The sequence below is a fragment of the Rhinoderma darwinii genome, chromosome 10, assembly GCF_050947455.1.
Source record: "Rhinoderma darwinii isolate aRhiDar2 chromosome 10, aRhiDar2.hap1, whole genome shotgun sequence".
In the NCBI taxonomy this organism is placed as follows: Eukaryota; Metazoa; Chordata; class Amphibia; order Anura; family Rhinodermatidae; genus Rhinoderma; species Rhinoderma darwinii.
The window spans coordinates 28,405,839-28,428,179 of NC_134696.1; the positions used below are offsets into that span (position 1 = coordinate 28,405,839).

The 22,341-nt window shown below is 42.5% G+C and overlaps 1 protein-coding gene across 2 annotated transcripts in view; it reads right to left on the bottom strand.

The window, feature by feature from the left end:
• Positions 1-13,030: 13,030 nt before the first annotated feature.
• Positions 13,031-22,341, bottom strand: part of CFAP74 (cilia and flagella associated protein 74) — a 109,110-nt gene continuing 99,799 nt past the window's right edge. Inside the window, exons 36-39 of one of the 2 annotated variants that reach the window (XM_075839640.1) lie at positions 22,155-22,275; positions 20,093-20,220; positions 18,695-18,829; positions 13,031-15,662 (exon numbers count right to left, since the gene is read on the bottom strand). In XM_075839640.1, coding sequence (XP_075695755.1) covers positions 15,561-15,662; positions 18,695-18,829; positions 20,093-20,220; positions 22,155-22,275 — 486 coding nt within the window. In that variant the 3' untranslated portion in view covers positions 13,031-15,560. Of the gene's footprint in view, positions 15,663-18,694; positions 18,830-20,092; positions 20,221-22,154; positions 22,276-22,341 lie in introns of those variants that run through there. The other variant, XM_075839641.1, reaches the window with a different exon arrangement.

Sequence of the window (22,341 nt, forward strand, 5' to 3'; positions counted from 1 at the left end):
TGGTGAACTTGGGCTGCTCCCCCTTTCCCAAAGTGCCACCTATAGAGGGATGGATTATGATACCTGTTTGAGTGATGAGTATATTGCTGAAATCTGTAATAATCTACTATATAAATACAACTGTCTCAAAAGAGACAGCTGCATAAGTAACTTTCTTCTGCAGCTGTCTCAAAAGAGACAGCTGCATAAGTAACTTTCTTCTGCAGCAACAATCTCACTGCACTGCCCCCACACCACTACAAATACCACCCTGCAAAGTACCATTTTGGACAATCCACACATCAGGATTTGAACCAAGGACTGCACAGAAGACACTCAATATTTAGACACCACTTAATCACCACACCACCAGCACACATTAACATCTGAGCTTTCTTATTGTCTCCATAAGACCAAATGAAATCATTACTTCCAGCAGGAATAAGAACATGTCATCTTTGGAAGAGTTTGCGACCAGCTCTCAACAGCAGAGGTAGCACACTGGTAATGTTCTCTGCTGATAAACTAGAAGTGTCAGGAACATGTTGGTTCTATCCCCAGGATCTCCTCCTTGTGTCTCAGTTTTGAAAGTCTTTCACCAGTGCAGGTTCACAAGGCGAGACATCCTTTTAAAGGAGAAATGCATTGCCCTGTTGAGAATCAGCCAATTGTTGGAAAAACTTGACCAAGCACGAGCAACAAACTTGTATAAGTAAGGAGACCGCCACCTACCACACAAGCAGGATGCTTTGAACCTAGGGACATGGGCTAACTCCATAGCAAACCAGGCCTAGGCACTTAAGCCCCAAGCCACCATGCTGTCATACTGCCCCCCAAATGTGATCTAAAGTTTTTCTTGTTGAAGGTCCGATTACCCTTTTTTAAAAGGTGAAAAAAAAAAGTGTCCTCGTAAGGCTGCTGTGCAGCTAGCGTGATCCGAGTTGAGCATAGGAATCACTTCTGTACAATGTGGGTTCCAATCCACATGTTGTCCTCCTTGAGCTGCTCCCCCTTTCCCAAAGTGCCACCTATGGAGGGGTGGATTATGATACCTGTTTGAGTGATGAGTATATTGCTGAAATCTGTAATAATCTCAAAAGAGACAGCTGCATAAGTAACTTTCTTCATATAAGTAACTTTCTTCTGCAGCAACAATCTCACTGCGCTGCCTTCACACCACTATAAAGACCACCCAGCAGAGCTCCCTTTTAGACAAGGACACACATCTGGATTTTTAACCAGGGGCTGCACAGAAGACACTCACTGTTTAGGGTGCAGCTTAAAGGCAATGTGTTGCCAGAAAAACATGTTGTTTTTTTTTAAATTAAACATTTAGTGTGTGGGTGATTAAACATTGTTCAAATTTTTTTTATTTTTTTCACGAGTCAGGAAATATTATAAATTGGATTCAATTGGATTCAAATTTATAGTATTTACCATTTCTGGTCACTAGATGGAGCCATTCCCAAAAATATGTGGTAAAGCAACCACATAGCTTTTCTGCTGCAAAATTGGGTAAAAAGCCCTCGCTCTAGTGAGCTCTCAGCATCCCCCCCTCCTCTATCCTGGCTAGTGCCGGGATAAACGAGGGGTTTGAACGGTGTAACCTCCTACACTGTGTGTCGCCATTTTTTGAGCTAACACACAGTGTAGTAGGTTTACATACAGTAGTAAACACACACAAACACGAACATACATTGAAATCTCTTACCTGCTCCTGCCGCCGCGACTCCCTCCGGCCCGTCCGCTCCGTCTGCTGCCGCTGGTCCAAGTGCACAAGTCCGGAAGCCGCGACCGGAAGTAGTAATATTACTGTCCGGCCGCGACTTCCGGTCCACAGGAAGATGGCGCCGGACGGCGCCAATTTCAAATTGGACTGTGTGGGAGCGGCGCATGCGCAGTTCCCACACAGACGCCGTACACACAAGTGAATGGGACGGGAGCCGTTCGCAGTCCCTATGGGACTGTGGCTGCCGTATTCCATGTCTGTATGTGTCGTTAATCGACACACACAGAAATGGAACAAAAAATGGCAGCCCCCATAGGGAAGAAAAAGTGTAAAAATAAGAAAAAGTAAAACACAAACACACAAATAAATATAAACGTTTTTAATAAAGCACTAACATCTTGAACATATGAAAAAAAATTTTGTGATGACACTGTTCCTTTAAGCACCAGGCCACCAGCTCAGGTTGATCTCAGGACTTTCTTATTGTTCCCATAAGACCAAAAGTAATCATTATTTCCAACAGGAATAAGAACATTTCATTTTTGGAAGAGTTTACAGCTGACTCTTGACAGCAGAGGTAGTGCACAGGTAATGTTCTCTGCTGATGAATTAGAGGAGTCAGGAAAATGTGGGCTCTATCCCCAGGATCTCCTCCATGTGTCTCAATTTTGAAAGTCTTTCACCACTGCAGGTTCGCAAGTTCATTTAAAAGACAAAATGCATTGCCCTATTGAGTGCCAGCTGCTTGCCAAAATTTTCGGGATAATGTTGTCACCGTTAAGCACAAGCAGCTCACTCGTATAAGTAAGGGGACCGCCATCTACCACACAAGTTGCATGCAGCAAACCCAGGTACATGGGCTAACACCGTAGTGTTCCTGAACTCAGTACTTTAGCCCCAAGCCCCCCAGTCACAGCGCTCTCATGAGACGATGCAGTCAAAAGTGACTTCTGTTGAATGTCAGATTACCGTGCTTTTTTTATGAGGTGAAAAATGTGATCTGGTGGAGCCGTCGTCCTGCAGCTCATGTGTTCAGACACAACAGTAAATGCCACTAGCAACTTATTAGTAAAACGCTTTATCGCCAGCATCTGAGAAAGATATTCGCAGGACTGACGGGCTTTTTTTCAAATGTATATTTCTTGTTAAAGAATGGCAGAAGGAGACATCATGTCTCCACCGGAGCGCTTCTTTAAGGGGTGTAGGAACCTCAATATAGATAAAGTAGAAAAATAAATGACAATCAAATTACAAAGACGTGATATTTTTTTTTCTTTTTAAAGACGATCTTGACAGAGCAAATATAAAGCAAGAACATTTTTATTATTTTTACATGGAAAGAAAACCAAACAACAGGAGGCAAGATGATCATTTTAGGCACAAATCCAAGCAGTAAAGCTCATTTAAGGTCAGTTCACACTGAGTTTTTTTACATGTTTTTTGACGCGGAGACCGAGTCAGAAAATGCGCAAAAAAACGGCCGAAAATGCCTCCCATTGATTTCAAGGCGTGAAAAGAAGCGACATGCCCTATCTTTGGGCGTTTACGTCTCTGACCTCTCATTGACATCAATAGGAGGCAGAGATAGCGTATTTCGCGCCGTTTTTGCCCATCGGCGCTCAATGGCCGTGGATGAGAAACGGTGCGAAAAACGACGTGCAGGCAGAGCAAAATCTGCCTCAAAATTCCAAACGGAATTTTGAGGCAGATTTTCTGCCTGCAAAAAACTCTGTGTGAACCCAGCCTAAGGCTAAGTTCACACTGAGTTTTTTGATGCGGAAACCTTGCCAAAAAGCTCGTCAAAAATGGCCCGAAAATGCCTCCCGTCGATTTCAATGAAGCTACATGCTCTATCTTCGGGCGTTTCCACCTCTGACCTCCCATTGACTTCAATGGGAGGCAGAGAAAGCGTATTTCGCTGCGTTTTATGCCCGCAGCGCCCAATGGCCACGGGCGAAAAACGCTGCGAAAATCGGCGTGCAGGGAGAGGAAAATCTGCCTCAAACTTCCAAATGGAATTTTGAGGCATAAATTCTACCTGCAAAATACTCCGTGTGAACATAGCCGACAAATGCATATGGTCTTGTGTCCCCCCCCTCACCTTCATTTATTAACCCTTCTTCTCCACACTGTACAGTAGTTTATACTTCTTAGGGGGGATTCACACGAGCGTGTATTCGGTCCGTGCGGGCCGCGTGGTTTTCACGCGGCACGCATGGACCAATACAAGTCTATGGGGCAGTACAGACAGTCCGTGCTTTTTGCGCAGCGTTTGTCTGCTGCGCAAAAAGCGCGACAGGTTCAATAACTCTGCGTATTTCGCGCATCACGCACCCATTGAAGTCAATGGGTGCGTGAAAATCACGCGCACCACACGGAAGCACTTCCGTGGGACGAGCGTGATTCGCGCAACAGCAGTGAAAAGGATGAATGAAAACAGAAAAGCACCACGTGCTTTTCTGTTTCCAAGCATCCAAACGGAGTGTCTTTGCGAGGAGCGAACCCCGACAACCGAGGCAAACTTCACCGGGTTCGGCCAAACTCGTTTTGGCCGAACCCGGCAAAAAAATTTCCGGTCCGCGACGTCGGGAGAGATTCACTGTGCATGGTGCTGAAAGAGTTAAACTGTTTCAGCACCATGGACAGTGACTTGCGATCCCAAAATACATGAACCTGTAAAAAAAACCGAAGTTCTAACTTACCGATTACTCCTGTCTCCTTCCTGCAGTCCGACCTCCCGGGATGACACTTCAGTTCAAGTGACAGCTCCAGCCAATCACAGGCCAAGCACAGGCTGCAGCCAATCACAGGCTGCAGCGGTCACTTGGACTGCCGCGTCATCCAGGGAGGTGGGGCCCGATGTCAAGAGAGGCGCGTCACCAAGGACGCGTCACCAAGGACGCGTCACCAAGGCAACGGCCGGGAAGTTCTCGGTAAGTAGGAACTTTATCTTTTTTTTTACATGTTTTTCGCTGTTGTGTTCGGCATTCACTGTCGAGGGTGCTGAAAGAGTTAGCTCTTTCAGCACCTTGGACAGTGACGGGCGTCGACAAGCCTCATCTCTATGATGCCGGCTGCGCGAAAATCACGCAGCCGCGCATCAGACACGCATGACACACGCAGCTGTCAAATGGTTTTTGCGCTCGCAAAACGCCGCGTTGTTTGCGCGCGCAAAAACGCAACGCTCGTGTGAATCTGCCCTTATTCTTACTAAAGATATTGCACAAATATTATACAAGAGAACGGTGTCAGTAACATCTAGAGAAGCCGAGTAGTTCATTAAAGGGGTTTTCCACCTTCTGATAACTGATGACCTATCCACCGGATAGATCATCAGTACATGATCTATGGGGGTCCGACCCCCCGACCCCGCACAGATCAGCCTCCGTGCGTGCACTGGACTTACATGCCGGAAGCAGTTGGCTCCAGCCACGGAATAGTTCTTTGCCTTTTCTCGAATAGGCCACATTATAATTTTGCTACTATCTGCAGCTTACCTAATGTAAATGTGTGCGTAGTCTTATATAGATGACTTTATACATAGCTTAAAATAATCAAAAAAGCCATATCCCATAAACTCTATAGGTGTGAGCATAAAATAAAGACCTTCTTGGCAGAACATTACATCCAGAAAGACAGCAGACCTAAGGAACAGTCATTCTGTATCTACGTGATCTGGTAAATATAAATACTGTAATCATATTCAGGGCACAAAGACTTGTTTCATGTGTACATAGTCATTACACTTACAGTGCTAGGTTTACTATACATTTCACATTCCTTTGCCAAGAATTCTAAAAATATCTTCACACCCTAAAAATAACAGATCCTGTTGAGGTTTATTCACATGACTGGGTGTAAAACTGACGATTTTCACGGCCGATTTGCACCCATGCGGGACCCGTTTACATGGATCCCTCATAGACTTGACTCTATTTAGGGATCCAGGAAACCGGGGAAAAATAGAACATGTCCTATTTTTTCCGGGGCCGTTCACACGGTCTGTTAAAGAAAACAGCCGTGTGAATAGCCCCATAGACATGCTGATTATTCCTGTCGTGTGAGTAAGACCTTAGTCACTGCTAGAATTTAAAAAAAAAAAATAATTATTATAATTTTGTACCTCAGATATTTAAAATGAACAAAATCTGATGTGATTTATTCATGGTGTTTTCTCACCTGCCATTTCTTGGTCTTGGACATTGGATGAATAGTTCTGAAGTCTATTATAAGATTTCAATCCTATTATCTCCATTTTTGCCACTGCCATAAAGCACATCCTGCTGCACAGACAATATAATAAGATTGTGTGTCCCCAATATGGCAGCACCCAGATAGTTAATAAATAAATTTGTCCCGTTTCATTTTAAACCAAATCAGAATAATAGATTTATATATTTGATTTCCAGAAGTTTTGGAATAGGGTTTAGAAAATCCATTTTCAAATGTCCTGTTATTGAATTCTGAGTTCATAGAGATCAATTATTCAGGACCCTCATCTATTAGCCACAGCGCAGAGTGCCAACAAGGAATTTCTCCCTGTCTTGAGGACCCAGCACATTTAAGCATTACATTGACAGTCCTTTGATTTCAATAGGAACGGTGTAGTGCGATCCCGCTCTTTAACCCGTTAAATGCCCCGGTTAATAGCAGCTGCGGCATTTAAATGGCTAAAAACCGTTGCAAAGGCCCCCCCCGTTGATTGACCTGGCAGCCATCTTTGTACTCCTATGAATAAGGCAGGGCTTCATAGGAGACTGTCAGAATCACGATATACTGCAATACATTAGTATTGCAGTATATCGTGCAAGCGATCGTTGGTTAAAGTCCCCTAGGGGGACAAGTAAAAAAAGTAAAAAACAGTAAAATAAAGTTTTTCTAATAAATAAAAAATAAAAAAAAATATTAAAAGTTCAAAAACCCCCGTTTACCCATAAGCACAATGTAAAAAAATTTAAAAGCTAACTTAACTGGTATCGACGCATCTATAAAAAGTCTGAACTATTACAATATATCATTATTTGGTCCGCTCGGTGAACACCGTAAAAAATTAAAAACATCAGAATTGCTGTTTTTTGGTCACTTCATCTCCCACAAAAAATGAAATAAAAAGTGATCAAAAAGTGTCATGTACCCCAAAATGGTATCAATATAAAATAGCTCGCCCTGCAAAAAATAAGCCCCCATACCGCTAAATCGACGGAAAAAGAAAAAAGTTATGGCTCTCAGAATGTGGTGACAAAGCTTAAATTTTATTTTTAACAATCACTTTTTTTCCTTGCAAAAGTAGTAAAACATAAAAAAAACGATATAAATTTGGTATCGCTGTAATCGTATTGACCTGCAGAATAAAGTTAACATGCAAGGAATTGCATTTTTTTTCCTATTGCACCCCACATATATTTTTTTTATCTTTTCCCACTAAATTATATGGTACAATAAATAGTGCTGTGAAAATCGTCAACTTGTCACGCAAAAAACAAGCCCTCATACGGCAATATTGATGGAAAAATAAAAAAGTTACGGCTTTTGGAAGATGGGGAGGAAAAAACAAAAGTGAAAATCCGAAAAAAGGCTGCGGAGGGAAGGGGTTAATTATGGGCACCTGTGTCATGTGATCTCAGTCTGACCATCAAAAAGAAAAACATTCCCTGGTGTGTAGACAGGAAGTCATTTCTCCTGTGTGGCTGACTTCCTGTGAACTACAGGATCACATTATCACCTATCAAATCCCTCCTGGCAGCTCAGAGAGCCCTCCCCTTCCCACCCAGCTTCACCCACTTTGTTCCTATGTATGTCCCCCCATGCAAATAGTGCTGCTGAAGAGATTATTTATGCCCTATCTAAGGGAGCAGGAGTGCAGTCATATAATAGGTGAGTCCATACAATGATTTGCTGCAGAGTTATAAAACTCCCCTGACTCACTCTGACTGTCTATGCTATCTGTTAGGCTGGGTTCACACGAGCACATTAACGTCCGTAATGGACGGACGTATTTCGACCGGAAGTCCCGGACCGAACTCAGTGCATAGTTATGTACGATGCTAGGAGTCCCTGCTTCTCTGCAGGACAACTGTCCCGTACTGTAATCATGTTTTCAGTACGGGACAGTAGTTCCACGGAGAGGCAAGGACTCCTAGCGTCGTACATAACTATGATGCTAGGAGCCCGGCCGAAATACGTCCGTCCATTACGGACGTTAATGTGGTCGTGTGAACCCAGCCTTTAGTGCTGTGTGCAGAGTCCAGTGTATTTATATGAGATGCAGCTTTACATTGCTCTCTGCTTATAAGAGCTGACAGAGAGAAATCTATCACTAGCAGGAGGCAGAGGAGAGCAGTGTGAAGCTGCATTACATAGGATACGCTGAGACTCTGCAGTGTGAGAGCAGAAGTTCTATTTCACTGATCTATCACTTGCTGCACTTAGATAGGACTCAGAGCAGAGCAAGTGTAGTGTGAGGAGTCTCCACCCCTCTGCAGAGCCAGAGGGATGATGGGAAATGTAGGCTGCAATTGGGGAATCATATCAGAAGGGATGAAGGAATCAAGATGTCAGACGACCCATAAATGACACATCAACTAAAACAGGTTGACGCAAGGCATACACAAGAGCCTCTACATTATTCTTGAATAATAGCCTATGCTGCTCTATATAGGCAAAAAAATTATGATTATTGCTCGAGTGATTCTTTAACAAGCAAACTGTATAATACCAGCAAGCAAATGGAAAGTCATCATCAAAGTCAACAGATCACATAGCAGATGCTCATGTATAAAGTTGGCATTTTGTATGAACTATTCCATTGCTGAAAAGGCTGTGAACAGTCACTTAAATTGCTTGGCAGTGAACAGGTTTGGTTTTATCTACCTCTTACTTACATAGTAATCAGTCATTCCTATTTGATTTAGCAAATGCACGGAGTTCGGCTTTAGGCTCTATTCACACGACAGGGTCCGAGTGTCGGCCGGTGAAAACGGCTGTTTGTCAGTTTTTCTCGGCCGTTTTGCATCCGTTTAGTTTCCGTTCCGGCCCGTGTTTCCGTTTTTAACGGCCGATTTTGACCAGTTTTGCATCAGTTTTTTTCTCTGTCCGTTTTAAAAACAGATGAATTTCATTTGTCAATTTTTTGCCACAAACTTCCCTCTGTAGATAATGCCACACAGCCCCCTGTAGATACTGTCACAGCCACCCTATAGATGATAATGCCACACACTGCCCTGTATAGATAATGCCACAGCCCCCTATAGATACTGCCACACACTGCCCTCTTTAGATACTGCCACAGCCCCCCTGTAGATAGTGCCACACAGCCCCCTTGTACACAGCATGCCCGTAAAATGGCACACACCCGTAGATGGCACCCCCCTACCTGTAGATCGCGCCACTGTAGGGGACCGATCCAGGAGAAGTCCCTGACGTCACTGTCCATATATGGATAGTGAAGTCAGGGACTTCTCCTGAAGTGGAATCCCCGGCCACAGCGGCCGACGCTGTGTCCAGTGATGATGCTCCGGGAGAAGTCCCTGACTTCATTGTCCATATATGGACAGTGACTTCTCCTGGAGCGGTCCCCTGCTCCTGAAGTGGAATCCCCGGCCACAGCGGCCCATGATTCCGCTCCAGGAGAAGTCTTTGACGTCACTGTCCATATAGTGACGTCAGGGACTTCTCCTGTAGCGGAATCACCAGTCACAGCTGTGTCAGGGACGGCTGTGACCGGGGATTCCGCTTCAGGAGAAGTCACTGACTTCACTGTCCATATATAGACAGTGAAGTCAGGGACTTCTCCTGGAGCGGAATCCCTGGCCACTGCTTCGGCAACACTGTGGCCGGGGATTAGGTATTCCACTCCTACAGGGAGCAAAAAAAAACCTCCTCCTCCTCAGATGCACTTTGCACTGTGAGAAGAGAGCGAGCGAGCAGCAGAAAGCACGGCCGTCACTCGGATCACATCCAAGTGACAGCCGTGTTTTACCGACACCATAGACTTCTATGGGAGCTGACGCGGCCGGGAGAACGGCCCAAAGCAGGGCATGTCCCAATTTTTGAGGATCCGGGTGTTGGCCGATAAAACACGCAGTTTTGGTCCATTTTTCTTGGCCGTTTGCATCCGTTCCCCTTCTGGGCCACGTTCCCATTTGTAACGGCCAATTGTGACCCGTTTTGCATCCGTTTTAAAAACGGATTAATTTTATTTGTAAAAACACCCCCAGGAAGGTCACATGATCGCCCAGTCACCATTTTATCTTGCTTTCAGAGTATAGACAGCTTTGTCTGATCTCTCAGTTTCTTTGTATTGGTTTCTAGTTATTTTTTTACGTGCTACCATGTCCTCACAACGATTAAACCGTGTACTGCAGCTTTGGCTGATTTTTTGTCAATCCAGACAGCAATCACAGATGTGGATGCCCTCTGTAGATAGTGCCACAGTGCCCCCTGCAGATATTGCCACATAGCCCCCCTGTAAATACTGCCACACAGCCCCCTGTAGATATTGCCACAGTGCCCCCTGTATGTAGTGCCACACAGCCCCCCTTGTAGTGTCACAGCCCCCTTGTAGATAGCACCCCCTGTAGATGGCACCCCACCTTGCAGATAGCGCCATTGTAGCTCCCTGTAGGAGCGGAATCCCTCTGGCCAGGTAGGAGTTGTCCCTGATGTCACTGTCCATATATGGATAATGATGTTAGGGGCTCCATCTAGGAGCAGAATCACTGGCCAGAGGGATTCCGCTCCTATAGAGAGCTACAGCGGCGTTATCTACAGGGGGGGATACCATCTACAAGGGGGCTGTGGCACTACATACAGCAAAAAAATCTCACATTGTACTTTGTACTGTGAGGAGGAGGAGAGCGAGTGGCAGAAAGCATGGCCGTCACTTGGATCACATCCAAGTGACGGCCGTGTTTTACATATTTTGACATCTCGGTTTACCGGGCTATAAAAGAAATTGGCCTTGTAAATAGCCCCATTTGGGGTCTATTGTTTTTACTGTGGCCGTGTGAGGGCCGTTAAATAAACGGCCGTCACACGGCCGACTATCCCTGTCGTGTGAATAGAGACTTAGTGGTACTTTACAAGGCTAAAATTATTATTCCTAATTCATCCAATAGCCTTAAATAGCAAATATCCTTAATCCTTGTGTCAAGATAGAGAACAACCAAGGCTAGAACAAATATTGAAGACCTATGGAGAAAAGCTGCCTTGCTGTTCGTTGTCAATACATTGTACTGTACATAAAATATATGGCACAGTTTATCCACTTACTTGTGCTTCACCTCTCAGGGCCTCGGAATGCAAACAAAAAAATCTAAATAAAGAAAATCCCAAATTTGCACAGATGTTTTATTGCTAGTGTCATACATTTCAATACTGGGGTACATTGCTGCTAATGTGGGTTTGTCCTTTACTCAGTGAAACAAGCCATTATGTGGACTGAACTATGATTTTAATTTTATCCTTTCAGTAGGTGCATAAAACCCCATTTAAATCATGATTCATCAAAGCCAGTTGTTTAAAATGCTACTAAAATCTCACAGGAAAATCTCCCAATGTGTACCCATCAGGCAACTGTATACCATACAGTTGCATATGTAACCCATGGGCTCCCATGTTGGGCCACTTTTAGATAGGCTTTATACGTGCTTTTTTGCACCCATAGTACGAACTAAAACACCCGGTGCCTTAACTCCAGTTCTGATGAACCGTGGGAGGATTAGGTGTTGCGCTGTAAAAAACCACCCATAATATGCCTGTCTGATATTGACCTTAAAGAAAACCACACCACATTATATATATTCCTTTGCAGGATGCCTCTGTATTAGAAAGTGAAGCCACAATTACGTCAAATAATGTCACATGGACATAATGTCATCGATTACAGGGTTCCACTTCCAAAGAACCAACTCAATTAAAAGTTTAACTTTTTATAGCATATGGGTGCCATAGGGATGGTCCTCAGCTTGGAACTCCCTTTATGAACCAAAGCAGATAGCCACTATAATAGCAGCGTCTTGTCCACGCAATACATGCATGGCCATTCATTTGAATGGCCGTATGTAATGCTACATTTTCACTACAGTGGCCGCTGCAAGGGAAATGTATTGACAACGGCTTTCCCTAGCAATTAAAACTGATCGCCAGGGGTTAAAGAAGCCGGATAAGGGGCAATTGGAAAGAAAACCCCTTTAAAGAGGCTCTGTCAATAGTTTACTAATGCCCTATCTCCTAGCTAATCTAATAGGCGCTGTCACACTGATAATGATAGTGAAAATTGTGTCCCAAAACATTTAATATTTTAAAAGTTATGAGCTTTTTTCCAAATATGTAAATGAGCCTTTATTAGACAAGTGGGAGGTAACAGAAGCGATTCTCCTGAGGTGGAGCCTTCTCACAGCCTCTGACGCCGTCCTATCAGAATGAAGCTTCTTCACACAGTGTGACAGACTGAGGCTGGAGGGAAGGGGATCACTTCAAACAGCCATATCTCGGGCTGTGGACCACCAAGAAAGGCATACGCCTTTAACAACGCATATAAAGGAGGAGATTCTAATCTTTCATATGACACCAGACACATCGCAGTTCTAGCTGTGGCACAAAAGGAAATATCGCCAGTTGAATGGGAATGAGTCCGGGAATGGAAGCTGTATACTATATGATCACGCTGTGTTGCTAGGCAGGGAAGGGGGAGAAGCTGTATGCTGATTGGACAGCGTCATACAGAAAACATTACACCGTCCAGAGTGAAAAGAAAGAGTCACCTCCTATTTGGCTATTAGAGCCACATTAGCATATTTAGAAAAATTCTCATAACTTTGCAAATAATAAACATTTTTTAAAACAAATTACACTGTAGTTATCAGCAACACAGCGCCTATCAGGCTGGGTTCACACGACCTATTTTCAGGCATAAACGAGGCGTAGTATGCCTCGATTTACGCTTGAAAATACGGCTACAATACGTTGGCAAACATCTGCCCATTCATTTGAATGGGTTTGCCGACGTACTGTGCCGACGACCTGTCATTTACGCGTTGTCGTTTGACAGCTGTCAAACGACGACACGTAAAATTACTGCCTCGTCAAAGAAGTGCAGGACACTTCTTTGAAACGTAATTTGAGCCGTTTTTCATTGAAGTCAATGAAGAACAGCTCAAGATTACGAGCGTCAAAGACGCCTCGCAAAATGCGAGGAGGAGCTTTTACGTCTGAAACGACGCAGCTGTTTTCTCCTGAAAACAGTCTGTCTTTTCAGACGTAAAAGCCAGTTCTCGTGTGCACATACCCTCAGATTAGTTAGGAGATAGGGAATTAATAAACTGGTGACAGATCCTCTTTAAGACTCTAAGAATTGTATAATAAATTTGGAATCAGTATGCAACTAGTCTTGACTGTGATATAACTTGATCTACAATACAATCTACTATGGTTTACTTTTGGGGTGAAAACTCAGTGCAAACATACCTGTGCCTTGTAAGATTCTATGAAACAGCTTAAATGTGTAATGTATGTACAATAAATAAGGTCTGATAATTTGTACACACACCAGCAATTGTCTTTATCAGTGGCCTTGCACCTTAACGGCTGTACAGGAAAACTTCCAGGTTTGTTTAGTTGCTGACCTTTCCAGCAAATTACAGAATGTTCTTACTTTACCCAGTGCCAGGCAGCATTGAGTGATCTTTGCTGGTTTATACACGGCTTAATACAGATAATAACCTTGCTTAAGTAACGACTGATAAACGGAACACAGAAGCATCAACAGTGCAAGTTCAAGTACAAGTTTTACAGCTATACACTCAGATTTCCAAAGCTATCCTTCATTACTACCTTGGCAATCTGCTCGCTTTGCACTGCTTTCATAAGCGAGTTCCAAAGAAAAACAAAAATAAAACAAAAGAACAAACACAAAATACAATTATTTCTTTAAAGTTTAATTATCATATAAAGCAACTGTCCATTTGTGAGCTAAAAAAATTATATGTTTTCAGTACTTATAGGTGATGTTTACCTGCTATTTATTTTTCTCAGTTCGGCTCTTTTTTAGCTCAGATCCATTAGGGCAGAGCTGTGATCTGTGACTACAGCTTAGCTTACAGCACCTACAGGGTGTCTGAGGTAGTCTGAAACACACCTCCTGTCTCATCCTTGGTTCAGGCTGCTGCTATGTCCCTCCCCACTACAGCTCTGCCTCTTCTGATTGGCTGCTATGTATAAACACAGGTCTATCACAAGCCCACTAGGAATGATTATAAAGTACCAACTACTGAACCACAAGTGAAAACAAGATGAACGTCAGGTAAACACCACACATGGACTGACATAAATGAGCCTTAGTAAGGGGGAACCTGGAGAGTCACTTTAAATATATGTTTTTAATGTAAGTCGCAAGGACCTAACTACTTTGTGAGGCAACAAATGGTGACATTACTACTGTATGGGGACACATCGGGGGATATTACTACTGTGTGACGGCTCATAGGGAGGCATTACTGTGTACGGAGCACAATGGAGGCCACCTTTAGAGTTATGGGAATTCACAAATACACATTTACTATAAATATTCTGGTCTAGGGGACAAGTAGGTAATTGATATTTTTAAGACCAGATATGCTGTCTTTTGCCTTCAATTTCATCTTAACAGCAGATTATCTGAGAATTCAAGGACGATCAATGAGTATCTGGTGTCAGTGGTTACTGGTTACAATACATGGCCATACACTATACATTTTAGTACAAGCTATGTAATCTGAGACGATAACTGTACACATAAGCCCCATCTTGCCTGGTTATTACATTTAGACTTTATTAAAAGGGTTTTCCACTTTTGAGCAGCCCCTTCTCAAATTCACTTTTAGGGTATTTACTTTTTACCAAAGAGGGGTCCACATTTGCACCCCATGATTAGATAATGTTGACAGCTGCTTGAAGTGCTTCCTCTTATACTTGGTAGTTAGTCACTAAGTCTATCCTTAGTTTATAAAAGAAGTCTAGAGAACTCTGTTAAAGTGGTTATCTCACTAAGACGACTCTTTCCATAAGCCTTATTAGCCATATGAACACCATAGAGGGGGGTCCTCTATGGACCAGAGCAGAGAGCCGCTAAGTACCAACAGCTCCCGCTCTGGTGGACCCGACTTTTTTCTGGCAATAACAACTGATTGTGGAAAAGCCAAATCCACGGCGATCAATCGGCTTGACGGTCTAGATTTATTTAAAAATGTAGTTTTCTTGATGAGACAAACCCTTTAACTTACTATAGCCAAACTTTTACATCACGAGTTTCCTACAGGGAGCAGTGAAAATCAAATGATCACAATGTGGCTTAGGAATAAGTTCACTCACCTAGATTTTTGGTATAATCAAACATAAATGGTTATCACCAGAATACCAAGCCAGCTGTAAAGAGCTCTGGACATTTTGATGCTATGTTTACAGTAATAAACGCAAGAAATTAGGAAATTTACAATATATATCCTAGATTGGTCCCTAAACCAACATCCCAGGAGACAAGAACTATATGGCGGAACATACGCAAACCTCCGAGTTCACCATCCATAGACATGCATGTAAATGAACACAGAAGGATCTTAAACAAGCAAAATAATATATATAATAAAAGCGTGATAATCTCTTCATTCAGGTGTCTGTTGTCCCTTTGCCTCTCCTTACGGAAACCACTGTTTTATAAGAGGTATTGGGTGGAGCAGGAATTAGTGTAATCCTATGGCTAAAACAAATGGTGCTTCATTTTTCCAGGCGTTGTGTTGCATATGAGTTTTTCATTTATTAATAAACAGCAGTTCAAGTGCCACAGATCAGAATGACTTCGCGCTAGTGTTTCCTAGTTTCACAATGACACGACTTGTGTTGTGAAGATAACCCGGCACGTTTCAATGATATCACCTTTCAATGTCAGCTTTGCTGTTGTTGTTGTTGCAGGGTTACTGGGCTGTAAAACGATACAAAATAGAAAAAAAAAAGTTAAGCATGTAATGCACTAATACAGTAAGGCCTCACGCACATGGTCATATTACGGCTCTGTATACAACCTCCGAGTTGTACAGAGCTGTAATAGGGCACCCAAATTTCTATGGGACCCTACTGTACATCTATGTGGCTCCGATTTAATTTTTTCTGCGAAATTTATGTACAGAGTTATTTTCCATTGCTTTTAGGAGAGAATAACAACATAATATGAAGCCACACTAAGCACCATACATTGGCACATTGAGTACCAATGGCTCCAGATACGCCAAGTGGCGCCGTACAACCTCCTGGTGTGTGAACGTGGCCTTAGTCTGGATTCACACACAACTGTCTGCATTTAGATGTTATTTAAAGTCGATAATAAAATATTGAGTGAATATAAGTGATGGTATTTTTGGGTTCAGTGGCGTTTTTTCCAAAGTGCAGCATGCTCTGCCTATGGTGTTTTTTCTGGCGTTTTTCCCTTAGGCTTCACTATAGGACTTTAAAAAAAAGCCAGATAAAACACCATACATGTACAAACTCACACTAAATAAAAAAAGTCATAAAAAAACCTGCATGTTACATTTAAAAACGCTGGTGTTTTTACATTTGTTTTTTTATCCAATTTAAAACGCCAGACACGCTAAAATACCTGTCATTCAATGCGATTTCTCAAAATCTCATATATATACTTTGCTGAAAATCAACACACTTTTCAATTGAATGGTGAAATCCGCATCTGATTCTGCAGATAAATTGTCATGCAGATTTACCATGTGGATATTGTGCGGATTAGCAAACATCTGCAGTGTGTGAACATACCCTAATAATTTATCTGAAATATAAGCCATTTTTTTAAAGGAAGAAATTCGTCAGGAACGCAAAATGTCAACACCCTCCATATATAATATTGCACTGCATAGGACGTACAGTTTGCAGGACTCTATCATGAATAATTGCAATAGGAAACCTAAAACATCCAGGGCTGGTCTTCGTTTTGTAAATGGTTTAATGCACGTCCACTCAGTACAATACTGCTCCTATTCATTCCCCAGTAATATATGAAATAATACGGCCCCTGCTGGGTATTATATAACCCGCACCATGAGTCTCTAGTAATATGATTTGATGCCACAAACTGTTAAATTATTAAGATTTTCTGATCGTATGGTGATTTGTTACACCACTTTATAATATGCATTTTAAAATATGAATGATATAAAATCAATGTTAAGATCCCTGCAAGCACTTTGTATGAACAGATATACCATAAGATAAAACGTGGGTCCTCATTGTTTATTATAATGGATAATTTTGTTGGTCACTAATAAAAGGTGTGTAATATATAATGCATTCCCTTCCATAAATAATTCCAAATGTTAAACAGTTGCCTTCAGTGTTGTTGTTTTCAATCCAGGATATTGCCCGGAGGCCCCAAGCCTCGGGTCATAGGGAGTCTTGCGGTGTGGGCATTGTGTTAGGAAAAAACATCTGGAATATTGATGTATAAGGCTTGAATAGTGGACAGCAGTGTAAGGGGCCTTCTGCTGAAGTCTTCCCTGTATAATTTGTATTATGGTGCAAAGTACACCCCTTTCCGACCATACTGAATGTAAACGGACACCCAGATGTCCTCGCTTTATGTTAAAAGGGTTGTCTGATTTAGAAGACCCATTGTCAAATACCCTTTAAAGGTATTGTGAATTAAATGAGGGGGACTCATCACAGGGAGCTCTTACAAAGAGTGCCTTTTTACTCCGGATGACCCAGAACATCCATGCATTACATGAACAGCTCACTAATTTCAATAGACACCATGTAAAAGATTTATTTCCCCCGACTGCAGTTGATCAATGGGATGGCAAATAGGCATCCTATGGATGTGCTATAAAAGGTCTGTGATGGGTACGGCTTTTTAAGCTTTAGGCAGTTACCATGGAAATCTTAACGTCATTGGTGACATCACAGGATTTCCCAGGTCAGGAGGAATACTGAGATGCACACAAACCTAAGAACAACATGTGCAAAGCCAAGCGTCGGATTTTGTAAAGCACGCCGCCACTGGACTCTGGAAACTTGTTCTGTGGAGTGATGAATAATTTCTCACTATCTGGCAGTCTGATGGAGGAATCTGGGCATGGTTGATGTCAGGAGAACACCACCTACCAGAATGCATAGTGCCGACCGTAAAATTTGGTGGAGGAGGGATAATAGTCTGGGGCTATGTTTCACGGTTTGGGCTAAGCCTCTTATTTTCGGTGAAGCGTAATGTTAATGCTACAAGAATTCAAAGGGGTTTTGCACAATTCGAACTTTGTGGTAATAGTTTGGGGAAGGCCAACATGACTGTGCCCCAGTGCACAAAGTGAGGTCCATAAAAACACGGTGTGACGAGTTTGGTGTGGAGGAACTCGAGTGGCTGCACAGTGCCCCGACCGCAACTCCATTAAACACCTTTTGGAGGGGAATTGGGTTGGCGATTGTGAGCCAAACCTTCTAACCCAACATCAGTGCCTGACCTCTCACATGCCCACAGGCACTCCAAAATCTTGTGGGAAGTCTTCCCAGAAGATTAAAGCCTGTTAAAGGTGGCCCCACTCCAAGTTAATGCTCATGGTTTTGGAATTTGATAAACAACAAGCTCATATAGGTGTGATGGTCATATAGTGGATATTGGGGTAAAAAGATGATGTTTTGTTCTGGTCACCAATGCTCAAAAGACTTAAGGTTAAGAAAAGGAACATAAGTGAGGAATAAGATGAATGGGAAAGACCTGCACCAAACAGGGATAACCCCTCATTGTAAATGGGAATTCCTAACTCTTCATTGTAACATCTGAATGGTGTTGTATTTTATATTGAAAAACACCACCCCACCCCACCCCACATTACCCTGTCTGGGTCGGTTTTGTGCACAGGGCCTAGAGTTAATTATGGCTGTGACCAAGATCCTCGCTGTCATTTGACAAATCCTATTTATTTATAATCGATCTAACATCCAGAATTGACATACATCATATCCAGCCGGGGGTATCCAAGTAATAGATACAGTTTTCCGTTGTCCGGCATCAACCACGGCTTTCACTGGTTCTATGGTGAATCCCTTCTGTTGTAAGAGCTGCACATTATCCCAGGCAAATTCTACATTCTGAAAACAGAGGGAAAGATGGTGTGAAAAGGTAACTGCAGTAATACTTGTGCACCAATACTCATTAATATCTGACTGGCGCACTTCATAGATCTCTGCCCTTTTGGAAGCTTTATGCACAAGACTCAACAATGAAGTGGAAAAATATGTCGCTTTCTTCAGGTATAAAAAATAAGGAATAGATTGGGTAAAATTGCTAAAAACGTTAATTTAATAAGCCGCTTTTTGTGTACGTTTTTTCCCAAAAATTTGGGTATGTGAGGTTTAGTTCATTTAGAGCAGGGGTCAGCAACCTTGAGCACTCTAGCTGTTGCGAAACTACAATTCCCAGCATGCCCTGGCATCCTTTGGCTGGAATAATAAAGCCCTTGTCTGTCTGTACATGTTGGGTGTTGTAGTTTCAAAACAGCTGGAGTGCTGAAGGTTGCTGATCCCTGATTTACAGGGTCAGCTCACAACACAATAACCGTGCACCATATCAGGATGCACCAGAATTATATTGTTTGACTGTGGTTTTCAATGTAGAACCAACGTTACTGAACGTGGACCTTGATTGGGAGAGAATACGGGGTCATGGTTGACCACAAAAAGAACAGGACATTGTCCAAGCGCACTTTTCAACCTTGGACAAATATATACTGTACCTCTTAGTGTAGCTTACTGTCTCTAGCTCTATTAGATGAGTAACCTGAAACTTCGGGGCCCCAATGTAATATTTGTGCCAGGCCCCACTATCTATTACACACCATGTATAGTAGTAGTGTCCTCTTATGAAAGTACAAGGAGATGTTGGTAATTCTCTGTGCAATGAACATAGGATGGTGTTTGATGCTCATGCTCTGCCAATGACACCTCAGAGAACTTGTCAGTGGTGGTGGACAGTCCCAGGCAGAACAAATGTATTACCAACTATCAATAATGTAATTTTGTAAAATAGAATTATAAATAATTATGGAATTGATTTGATATGCAGTTATATAAATTAAGTTCGAGCAGATTATCATTGTGTACCATAGTCATGCTTGCAATCATAGTAAAGTGAAATAAGTGAACATAAAATGTGGGTATTGGAAACAAACCATCTATAATAAAACCTTAGTTATCCGTCTGCCTTCAGCGAGCGGGTAGATGTGACTGACCTAACCAGGATTGTACACCGGATTAATAAATCCCAGGGGTCTCATTCTAATATCTTGTGCTGCTTGGTTACATTGGATACGTGTTCCTTGAGTCCGTCACTCCCCGAACAACGCGCCTGTTTACCTTTTTGGTGGAAGATAATAATGTACGTATGCAGCCGATGTACAACTCTCTGACAGCTGGTCTCATTTCATGCTCTGTCTGGGCACATTGAAGGGTCACAAGAAGTGAACTCACAGGTTCATCTGAATCTTAAGAAACATGGTTAAAAAAGTCATTGTTGCACCTATAACTGATGAATTGTAAAGCGATCTAGTACTAGACAGGTGCAGCAGGGCATTAAACCTCAGTCTACAAACTAAGTGCCATGTAGCTGCGTAACAACGTATTTCCAACATTTTTTGTTTGCAAAGAAAACAAGCATGATGTCAGGTTCGGAAAACACTGCATTTTCTATATGCTTCACGCACAGCCACTTGAGAGATGATGTCTGGCAGAGATTGCTATTGACGTCAATGGGGTTATTAGACTTATGCCACCAGTCTCAAGACAGCTGGGGAATGGAAATATATAGAGCAGAACATATAAAATACATGAATTATGCAGTGACTGGCATGGATTTTAATACCATGTGATAAAAGGCAGTGGCGAAAAGTGTTTCATTAAAATATCATGAAGAGAGGGATTATTTTTATATATATTTTTATGATCTAGAAAATTCTCAAAAGGCTAAAATTTTATAAACTAAATGATTGGATTTTTGGCTATGAAATCTGGATCTATGACAGAGGCGTAGCTATAGGGGTCGCGCACTGAGACCCCCACCAATCACTAAAACAAAGTGGCAGAAGTGCTCAGAGTACGGACTCAATAGAAAGTCTATGAGCCCGTACTCCGCTACATCGGATTTCTGGAAAAAGCTGAACAGAAACTAAGCGGCTGATCGCTCACACGAGCACTTCTGCCACTTTGTTTTGGTGATTGGTGGGGGTCTCAGTGCTTGGACCCCCACCAATCAAAACTTCTGACATGTCACAAGTTTGTTAAACTTTTAGTTACCTTTTAAAGGATTTCTCCTATTATACTGCTTTATGCAAGGAGCATAGCGAGGAAGACTAGAGGAATGTGCCCTGGGTGCTGGTGCCAAAGGGGGCACGAACAAGCCACTCTGCCTTGACCAGGGTATTAAAATACAAGGAATAAGCAGTGAAATGAATATTTTGCCCCGGGAGGAGGATAGACTAGCTACGACTCTCTTTGCCGGGGAGAGCAGATTGTGATCCACTAAAATGATTGGACATTATGGAACCTACCCTGTGCTTACAGCAGTGTGTAGACCCCACAAATCTATGTTTTATAACCTACACCATTAATAAATTATAAAACATTATGATGGGGGAAAAACAACCTTTAACCACAGCAGTTAACAGGCAAATCCTATCATCTGCGCCTACAATTTGCTAATGCCTTTTAGAGAATACGCATCCAGTATTTTATAATATAGGACAAAACCTATTATTAAAACCCCATGCAGGAGGAGATATTGTAAACCCTTTTCAATGGTAAATTCATGCCCCACTCAGGCACCAGGGTCTGTAATGTCATAAAGTATCCCTAAACATTTGGTGATTATGGTTAATCTGGCTGATGTCCCCCAAGATAACCGCGGATGTCCGGCCAACTACCACACACCATCTGGGGGTGACTTTAGACATAAGGGTATGTGCACACACACTAATTACATCCGTAATTGACGGACGTATTTCGGCCGCAAGTACCGGACCGAACACAGTGCAGGGAGCCGGGCTCCTAGCATCATAGTTATGTACGACGCTAGGAGTCCCTGCCTCTCTGCAGGACAACTGTCCCGTACTGTAATCATGTTTTCAGTACGGGACAGTAGTTCCACGGAGAGGCAGGGACTCCTAGCGTCGTACATAAGTATGATGCTAGGAGCCCGGCTCCCTGCACTGTGTTCGGTCCACTACTTGTGGCCGAAATACGTCCGTCAATTACGGACGTAATTAGTGTGTGTGCACATACCCTAAATAGCGCCTACCTCATGAATGCAATGCATCAACATATACAGAAAATACATTTTGAATCAACATTAATACAACATATTGTTACTTTTTGTTCTTTTAAGATCTTTCAATATGAATTTTGTAGCTCTACTAAAACTTACCTTCTTCATTTACTGGGACTATGCTGAGTGATTCAGTGTAAACATCTATAGGATCGCCACCCTCTACATACATAATGTGATTCTTTGATGCTCCCTTTAAGTGGATGCTGTGCGCTATATGCTGTGGAGACAAAGCAAAAGGCTGTAATAAGCAGGTACCGTCAACTATTTTAAAGTATATACTCTT